The sequence below is a fragment of the Monoraphidium neglectum genome (genome assembly GCF_000611645.1).
Source record: "Monoraphidium neglectum strain SAG 48.87 unplaced genomic scaffold scaffold02411, whole genome shotgun sequence".
NCBI lineage: Eukaryota > Viridiplantae > Chlorophyta > Chlorophyceae > Sphaeropleales > Selenastraceae > Monoraphidium > Monoraphidium neglectum.
The window spans coordinates 1-9,206 of NW_014011217.1; the positions used below are offsets into that span (position 1 = coordinate 1).

General features: G+C 68.0%; 3 protein-coding genes across 3 annotated transcripts; 2 read left to right on the plus strand and 1 right to left on the minus strand.

Moving 5' to 3' along the window:
* Window positions 1-934: 934 nt before the first annotated feature.
* On the plus strand, window positions 935-1,204 carry MNEG_10665 (hypothetical protein; the record flags this gene model as incomplete). Its single annotated transcript, XM_014040861.1, has 1 exon — window positions 935-1,204. A coding segment is annotated over one exon (270 nt), but the record flags the coding sequence as incomplete, so codon positions are not given.
* Window positions 1,205-2,259: 1,055 nt separating this feature from the next.
* Window positions 2,260-6,908, minus strand: MNEG_10666 (hypothetical protein; the record flags this gene model as incomplete). Its single annotated transcript, XM_014040862.1, has 7 exons — window positions 2,260-3,051; window positions 3,263-3,618; window positions 3,840-4,983; window positions 5,238-5,996; window positions 6,216-6,290; window positions 6,435-6,530; window positions 6,885-6,908. 7 exons carry the CDS (start codon window positions 6,906-6,908, stop codon window positions 2,260-2,262), a joined length of 3,246 nt encoding a protein of 1,081 aa, XP_013896316.1.
* Window positions 6,909-7,247: 339 nt separating this feature from the next.
* Window positions 7,248-8,941, plus strand: MNEG_10667 (carotenoid isomerase; the record flags this gene model as incomplete). Its single annotated transcript, XM_014040863.1, has 4 exons — window positions 7,248-7,739; window positions 7,991-8,077; window positions 8,330-8,465; window positions 8,808-8,941. The coding sequence occupies 4 exons, from the start codon at window positions 7,248-7,250 to the stop codon at window positions 8,939-8,941; spliced, it is 849 nt and encodes a 282-aa protein (XP_013896317.1).
* Between the last annotated feature and the right edge of the window lie 265 nt (window positions 8,942-9,206).

Below are 9,206 nucleotides of genomic sequence, written 5' to 3' on the forward strand. Positions count from 1 at the left end.
CCCCCCCGCCCTCCATCATCTCATGCAGGGCCGCCCTCTGAGGACACCCTGGCCCGCTACGGTGATCTGCTAGAGCGCCTGGAGGCCGCACTCAAAAGACAGCACACGCTGGTGAGGCACTCGAGCGCGCGTGCGCGTGCGCGGCGCCGGCAGGGCCTGGGGGTGCCCCAGCCTGCGCGCCGCATGCGGAGGGGCTCCGGCGGCGCCGCACGCTGCACGAGAGGTCGAGACGCCTTTCTGCCTCCTGGCACCTGTGCTTGTCATGGCATTCTTAGGGTTTAGGTTTTACCTAAACCCAACCCTACCATGTACCGCATGTGTGGAGGCACGTGCCATGTGGTTGCCCTGGCTGCCTTGGACGTGTACCACCCTGCCATCACCCACTGCAGGAGACCCTGTTCTATTGGGGTTCGGAGAAGGCCGTCCCCCTCCACGTCCTAGTGCTGGTGCGGCTGGAGGCTGTGGGCTTGAAGTTGGGTGGGCTGGGCTGGGGTGGACTGGGGTGGACTGGGGTGGACTGGGGTGGACTCGGGTGGGGTTTGGGACCATTGGGGTGATGGGAGGACAGGTGGCTGCCGAGACGTGCCACATCTCCTCCGCGTTTTTCAGATTTTCTGGGGTTTGGGTGTCCAGGAGGAGTCCAGAGGGATTGCGTGCGACTTGAGTGCCACCCCTGTCACCTGGCCTGCCGCTGTGCGCTCCCACACAGGGTTTGTCGTCTTGCCTATTCCTCCTCTGCACACTCAGCCCACCTGATTTGCCGGTTCCTGATACCCCCCCCCCCCGCATGACGCAGTCACCCATGCCTCCCCACCGCACCGTGGCGCCCTCCAAACCCCATCCCCGGGCACTGCAGCACGCCAACCCCATCACCCTAGCGTTGCCCCCTCATGGCGCCCCCTACTCCACTACCCAACCCCCCCTTCACGCGCAGGGCCACGTCTGCTGCTACCCCTACCTGCCAGACTGGATAGCTATCACAAAGGTCAGCTCCGACCCCGTGGCAGTAGCGGCCGCGGTGCTGGAGGCACTGGGGGTGGCGCCAGCGCTGGCGGCCAGGGTGGCCGGAGACGTGCCCCGCGACGGCGCGTGCGACGCCGACCACGCGGACGGCACTGCGCGCGTGGTGCGGGCCGCGGTCGAGCGGGGGGAGCTGGAGCCGGGCGTGCTGGAAGGGATGAGGGTGTGGCTCGGGGGGCGGTAGAACGGGGCAGTTTGCCGCGTATGCAGGCACATCGAGGGTGCTTTTGGTGGCGGGCGGGGGCAACGGCCTGATGCGCAAAGCAGCACGCGCAAGCCTCCTATTGTTAAGCGGCCCCGCCCGTACGGCCCTCGGCTCTCAACGGGCGCCGCGCGTTTGTTGTGCTCAAGGCGGCGCGCTCGTCGTCAACAAAACCAAGAATTCCAGGGCACTGATCCGTCGACAATTATACACGGGGCTTGGGGCGCTGTGGCGCCGGCAACACATGGATGTTTCCCCGCTGGCGGCGCCTGCGCAAAACCCTGCCAAGGCTCACCGCTCCCGCTTTGCCTGGAGCTTATCAGGAGCGCTGTGATTCTGGATCACTGCATCCCGCGTGCGCTGTGGTGCGCGTGCCGCGTGGCCCACGTCGCCAGGCGTTGGGTTGTGGGCGGTACACACCCACCTGCACGCTGTCCCTACCGCATGTCTTTGTCCGGGCTTCCACCGAGTACCTTCTCCTGCCATGCTTTCAACGCTTCAACTTCACATCTCCTTGCATGCACCAACATATTCGCACACTCACAGCAAGCAGCTGTCGCCAAACTCTCTCTGAACACACAGTCGCCGTTGGAGCCGCCTTGCTGTCTCCAGTGGAGTGCCACTGCCCACCTAGTACTGCAACTGCGCATGACACACTTGGGACACGTTTTTGCGTCGCATAGTCCCGTCACTCGTTTGTCCCGCATTCGTTATATCACAAACACTGCCAACGGCGCTGCCCACGGCACACGCGTAGGACGAGGGCGCCACGCCCTGGCCCACCATGTCAGGGCAATGGTCCATGCCGGTCGTACCACCTTGGTTAGTAAGCCTCACGATCGCAGCGGCAGAGTGTGGGTACCGGCACGTTGCAAGCACACACTGATGGGGCCGCGCACAGGATACTGCACGAACCGCTGTCTAATACCGATCGAAGCCCAAGTCTTTGATTACCCAGGGTCGGTGTGGCGTCGCGTTGGGTCCCGGCCCCAGGGACCCCAGGGACCCACCAGGAGTGAGGGAACGACGCCATTGCGTCAGGGGAGGGCGGCAACCTGTGTCACCTCAAACATCACGCGGTCGGGCCCCCAGCGCGCAGCAAGCACTGCATCAAAGCCCCCGCGGCCACCGCCCGCTCCACTCCCGGCGGCTAGCAGGCCCTCAGCCGTGCGCGGCCCCAGGAACTCGAAGCTCTGCTGCCAGTGGCCGTAGTGGGTCGTGCCAGGCTCGGTTGAGACAACGCTGCCCTCGCCGCAGTCGGCCTCAAACCAATACAGCACCCCGCAGCCGGCGCCGTCGACCCCCTCCTCCTCGACCGCGCCGGGATGCTGCACGACTTCGTCTGCCCCGCGGCCCTGACCGGTGCCGCTGGCCCCGCCGCCGCCGCCACCGCCGCCGCCGCCACGGCTGCTGCCGACTTGCTGCGGACGCTGCCGGTTGGCAATCCATGCGCCAAGCAAGATGGGCTCCTGCAGCAGCCCCAGGCGCACCTCCTGCTGGCCCTGCATAGGCAGCGGCCACTGGCGCTCAAAGTCGAACGCGAGCAGCTCCTGCGGTTCGGTGAGCAGCTGCATGGAAGCTGCCAGGTCGGCCGCCTGCAGTTCCACCTTCCGAGGGGCCAGGGGTGACAGGGGTGACAGGTCCCAGCCCTCTGCGCCAGCGCTTAGCTCGGATCCAGAGAGCTCCTTCGTCGCATCAGCGGCGCTGCGGAGGGAGGCGGTGTAGGCGGTGACGCGGCGCATGCGCGCGAGGCCGGGGCAGGTGGCGAGGGCGCCCATCACGCGCACGCCACTCGGCAGGAAGCGGCAGCCGGGCGCCGCCAGGCGCTCCTGGCGCGCAGTTGGGTTTGGCGGTGCAATGGCACGTTAAACCGTTTGGTCGCTTGGATTTGTCGACGTCCAACTGAGGAGCGCCAGTGCAGCTGGTCGGCCCCATGCCGGCGTGGTGGCCTGCATCCCTATCTAACGCCCCCATGCCCAGCGTGCTGCCTCCCGGACCAGCAGCTCTGTCGGCTTGACATCATCCGTGAGCCTCCCCCACCTGGACGCCGCGCAGCGCCGGCAGCACGTGTTCCGAGAGGGGGTCTGTGCCAAAGATCTCGTGCACCACGAGGGACGCCCTGGCAGGAAGGTCGCGCTTTGGCCGCTGGTGCCCCTGCTGCTGCTGCCCCTGCTGCTGGTGCCCCTGCTGCTGGTGCCCCTGCTGCTGCTGCCCCTGCTGCTGCTGCCCCTGCCGAGTCCCCACTCCGCCGGCCGTGGCGTCACCGTCGCCCCCGCTGACGTCATCCACCGTCAGCTGGCCGCTGAGCTTGCGCACGATGCGCACCGACTGCTGCAACTGGTTGATCGCCACCAGCCGCTCAGCCACTGCCGCCAGCACCGGCTCCCGCTCACAGCCTAGGGGTTGGGGAATAAGGGGGTTAATGGTGGGAGTCGCGGGTCGCGGCACACATGGGCTTCCGCTGCGCGCGTGATGAAAAATGCGTGCGCGGGTTTGTTCGGTTCCGCCAGCCATCAGAGAAGCGCAGTCATAGTATTATCACGGGCCGAGCTGTCAGCCACGAGCGCTCATGTGTTACCGCGCCCCCAGGTCATCTGCCTGCCGCGGTGCCGCTCACCTATGACACAGCGCGCCCCGGCTTGTGCGGCCAACATGGAGAGCAGGCCTGTGCCTGCGCCAACATCCAGGACCACAGGCTCACGCTGCTGCTGCTGCTGCTGCTGCTGCTGCTGCTGCTGCTGCTGCTGCTGCTGCTCCACTGCTTCCTGCTGTTGCTGCCTGTCCTGCTGCTGCGCGTGCTGCTCGTGCTTCTGTTCCTGCTCCTGCTCCTGCTGCCCCTCCTGCTGCTGTTGCCCGTGCGGCGCCGCCTGCTGGCCCCTGGCTACCAGCCGCCGCACCTCGCCCGCTATGCCGGCCGCGTAAGCCGCAGTGCGCGCCCTGTCATTCAGCATTGACATGTGGTACGGCAGAATCTCCCGCGCCGCACCACCAGTCCCCGCTCCGCCGTGCGCCACAGGCGTGCACACAAGAGCCCCCGCACAGCTGCCACAGGCCCCGCCCTCGCTGGCCCCCGACGCCCAGAAGAGCCGCAGGCTGACAAACGACTCGTCGGCTGCCGAGAGCAGCCGCAGGCGGTCGCCGGGCGCCACCCGTTGCCCCTGGGCCACGGGGACACCGCGGCCGTGACCGTCGGCGCCGCAGCTGCTGTCGTCGCCGGGCCCGGCAGGCAGGTAGCCCGCGTGCTGCCAGACGTGCGGCCGCACCGCGTCCGTGGCCGCCGCCGCAGCCTGCGCCGCTGCGGCCGCCCCCTCGTCGCCAGCCATGGTTGCGCCATCGCCGTCGACGCTGCTGCCCAGCCCGAGGTCGATGGACGGCGCGTGAGACAGCCACATGCCCGGGGCCACCTCAAAATCGAGCCACCAGAGCACCAGATCGCAGCTCCCCGCCTCGGAAACCTCAAACTCTGCGTCGCCGTTAATGCTCTCCCGCCACCCCTCCGCCCCTCCGCCGCCGACAACGCCGCTACCGCCATCCGCCCCCAGAACGGCCCAGTCCGCCAGCTGCACCTCCAGCGCCGTCGCGGGCGCTGCCAGCGCGCGGGGCGCGAAGCGGGAAGCCTGGACCGGCCGCGACGCGCGGCGGAGGGCGGCGTTGGCGGCGGCGTAGTCGAGGCCGGCGGTGTCTTCCGATATGTCGTCCAGGCGGACTTCGTTGAGGGCCAGCAGGGACGGGCAGGACGCCGGCACCGCACGCAGCCTGACCTGAGCAGGGGGCCAAGCGACATGAGTGCAGCGGCGTTGGTGCGCGCGGCGGGTCTCAGGGGTGCAGCGGCGCAGCCGGCGGCGCCTGCAGCCATCGTCAGGACGTGCGTACGGGCGTCGCTGGCCACGCACATACGGTACTCCTGGGCACAGCGGCATGCCCATGGCACAACACCCCCGCATCCGTGACCTTGCCCGTTGCATGCTGCCGGCTGCGCAGCGCTGGTAAGCGGCCCGCGCCCCAGCGCACCCACCCTGATCGGGGACACGCTGCAGCCCGGCGCGAGCGCGTGCGCCAACGCCGCCAGCTGCCGCCGCGCCGCCGCCACCTGCGGCCAGCCCGGCCCCACGGCGCCCGCCAGCAGCACGCCGGCCAGCCGCGGCCCCGCCTCTTCAACCTCGTCCCCCCCTCCCTCGCCCTCACCCTCCGCCCCATCCTCTTGCTCATTCCCCTCCTCCCCCTCCTCGCCCTCTGCTATTGTCGTGAGACTCTGCTGCCGCCGCTGCTGCGGCGCGGGCGGGGGCCCCTGCACAACCTCGACCTCGTCGTCCAGATCGTTTGCAGCCGCAATCTGGCGTCCGAGGTTCAGCGCCAGCTGGTTCGCTGCCTGCAGCACCACGCGCATCCCCGGGCCGCCGCCGCCGCCGCCCCCGCCGTGCGCCCCGCCTTCCTGCCCCTCGCTGCTGTCCGCTTCTGTGCCTCCACCTGCCGCGGCTGCCTCCCCGTCTGCTGCTGTCGCTGCCTCGCGTGCTGCCGCTGCTGCTGCCGCCGCTGCTGCTGCCAGGTGGAGCGCCTCGACCCCCAGCCCACCCACACACCACAGAGTCCCCGCGCCCTCCCCGTCGCCGCCCGCCGCGCCTGCCGCCGCTGCGTTGCCTGCGAGGTGGCGCGCCGCGGCCGCAAAGGCGGCCTGGCGGTCGCCGTCGTTGGCCGCGGCCAGCCATCCTGGTGGCAGCACCCTGTCTACCTCCAGGTGCATGTTGTCTGCCGCCACCCAGCGCAGCTGCCGCGTCTGCGCGGCGCCGAGGCACACAGGAGGGCCCTGAGTCACCCCGCCCGCGGGTCGCACGTGGCTTCCACCCGTAGCGCGTGCGACATACAACATGCGCGGCATCCCGCAAAACAGGGTGATGCATGGGGATGCTTGGGTGAGGCATGCATCCAAGCTTGCAAGGTGCAGCTACCGACACCGTGGCCGCGCGCAACCACCCTTGGTTGCCCAGTGACTCACCCCGGGGTCTGGTGTGTCATCCGGCACCAGCTGCTGGGCGCGCAGGAAGCACAGAGCCGCCGCATCATGGACGCCCTGCGGGGGCGGGGCGAACGGGCGAGCAGCCGGCAGGATTGCTGGAAGCGTGGGCGCCGCTTGGCCCAGCCAGCCTGCTGGCCCGGCATGCAAGGCGCCCACGCAGCGCGCCGGGCTGCTCTGCGGCCGCGGCAGCCGCCGCACCTGGCGGCCCAGGGCGAGGCCCAGCAGGAAGAAGGCCTGGGGGCACCGCGGGTCGGCGGCCGTCGCGGCGCTGAGGATCGTCACGGCCTGCGAGGCCTGCGCGCGGCAGCGGCACGGGTGGGGTGGGGTGGGGTGAGGGGGGGCAGGGGTTTGCTGATGGGTGGGCTCCAGGGGGAGGGGCAGCGGCATGGCAGGTTGCTTCGCAACGACAAGCACTCCGGCGCGTGGCAGCAAGGGCGACCCAGCTCAGCGTCACGGGTCAGCGAGTCAGGTGGCGGGCGGCGCTGCTCGAGCTGCGTCAAGCGGCCAACGGGGGCGGGCACGGCTGCCGGCGTGTGTGTTGCGGCGGCGCCCGGGTGCTAGTATCGCCCTGCAGGTCGTGCGCAGCGACACGCATCGAAAATGTTCTTTGACGCTCGCCTTTCCCGCATTCAGTGCCTCCCTTCCCACTCTCAGCAGTGTTTGGAGATCCATGTCAGCTGCGGTGGATGGATCTATCACGGAAATCGGTTCATAGAGCAGCAACCTCGATGACAGGTTGTAATGACTAGAAATACAAGCAGTGTAAGCTGCGTTTTCGTCGTGGCTGCCTGCGCACGTACATTACCACTGTCGAATGCGCTTGACTTCTATCTTTACGGTACTGCTGTATATAGAATATTGAATTAATTCGTGTCAAAATTTTTCTTTTACCCCACGAGACGTGCCTTCCTTGCGGCGGGCTCCTGCTGCGACCACCATCAATCTGGGCCCACGGCTTTGACAGCCCCAATGGACGTTCTACAACGAGCTAGTGGCACTATGACATCACAGATGTACGCCCTAGACGCTCGCTCCGGCCAAGCCATGGCCGCATTTGGCCGAGGCCGTCCGGCATCGCTGCAGCTGCAGCGGCGGCGCTCGCGGCCAAGCACCGGCCCCGTCGGTGTGGCGGCGCGCGCAACAAAGGCGCCCTACCCTCCCCTGGACCGCGAGATCCCCACCGAGGCCCCGGAGGACGTGCTTTACGACGCGGTGGTGGTCGGCGGCGGCATGGGTGGCCTGACGACGGCGGCCAAGCTGGTTGAGAAGGGCGCCAAGGTGCTGGTCTTGGAGAAGTACCTCGTCCCCGGCGGCAGCGCCGCCCACTTCAAGCGCGAGGGCTACACGTTCGACGTCGGCAGCAGCATGATGTTCGGCTTTGGCGACCAGGGCACGACCAACCTCATCACCAAGGCGCTGGAGGCGGTGGGGCGGCGCATCGAGACGGTGCCGGACCCGACCCAGGTGCACTACCACCTGCCCAAGAGCGCAGCACACCCAGAGGTGCGCGCAAGCGTGCACGTATGCCTTGCCAGCGGTGGGCCTTGACTGCCGTGCTGCCGATGAGATCCGAACAGGCTGTGCGTCGAGCGTTGACTTGAGGTGTGGTCGAGGCGAAATCAGTGAGTGAACGACCGGAGCAGAGTGGGCACGGCGGTGGTTACGCACGCACTGGGGGACGGGCGACCCCCGCTTGCCCTGAGCGACGGCCCAACGCCCTGCGGCTGCGGAGTGAAGGGCTGTCCAGGCCGCAGGCCGCCGGCAACCGCCAGCCAGGCGGTGCCACATCGGGCGGCCGGCACGAGGTTGTGTCAAACCTGAGCGGGCCGCCAGGCGGCCCTGTCAGCAGCATTCCTGGGCAGTGGCGTGAGTGAAGAGAACCTCATTGACGGCGCAACATACCCACCCATCACTCGGCTGGTGGCTCCTGACACACAATGGTCCGTGCGCAAGCGAGCTCGCTCGCGCACGGACACGGGTGTCTCAACACGCGCGTTCACACTTGCACACACACACACACACACACGCACGCACACACACATACGTACACACCTACATCGCTGCACACGGGAATCGGCACACCAACCGTGCAGGGCCTGAACGTGCGCGTGTGGCGAGGCTACGAAGACTTTGTCAACGAGCTGTCAGCCAGGTTCCCCCACGAGAAGGAGGGCATACGCAAGTTCTACGACGAGTGCTGGCGCGTGTTTAACGCACTCAACTCCCTGGGTAGGCGCCGGCTGGGACACGGGCCGCCGCAAGGGGCGGAGGGCGTGACAGCGGGCCTGGCTGAGGCTGCGGCTGCTGGGCCTGGTGTGAAGGTTGCTGGGCCAAGCAGGGCTGCAAGTGCTCCCGGCAGCGATGCCTCTCCGTTGTCCCGTGGCCCCTCTCACACCTTGCGGCACATCTGGTGCATGCAGTCCTGGCCAATGACGCCATCGCCGCGGTCCTCTCACCCCAGTCAATCATCTCCCACCTCCCCCCAACTCACGCACGCACGCACACACACACACACACACACACACACACACACACGCACACACTCTCTCCCGCCACTCATGCGCCCACCAGAGCTGAAGAGCCTGGAGGAGCCGCGCTACCTGATGGGGGAGTTTTTCAAGGACCCGGTATCATGCCTCACCCTCGCATCATTCCTCATCACAAACACGGGTGGGCACCAGGGGGGGCGGGGGGAGGGGGAATAGCACGCGCCTCGCGGGCACATTGGCATTGGCATTGGCGGATGTGCGGCGACGTAGCAGACGTGGCAGGCACAACCGGGCCCCAGTGCCGTCGCCAGCGGCACAACTCGAACTCGCCCCAGCTACACCAAGGGTGCCGCGATGCGTCCTCCCTCAAGTCCTCGCGCTGCATTGACATTGGATTGGCCGGGGCCCATTACTCACCATCACCCGCCCTTCCCGGCCGCTCCGTCACCAGGTGACGTGTCGCGGCGCTACATCAAGGACC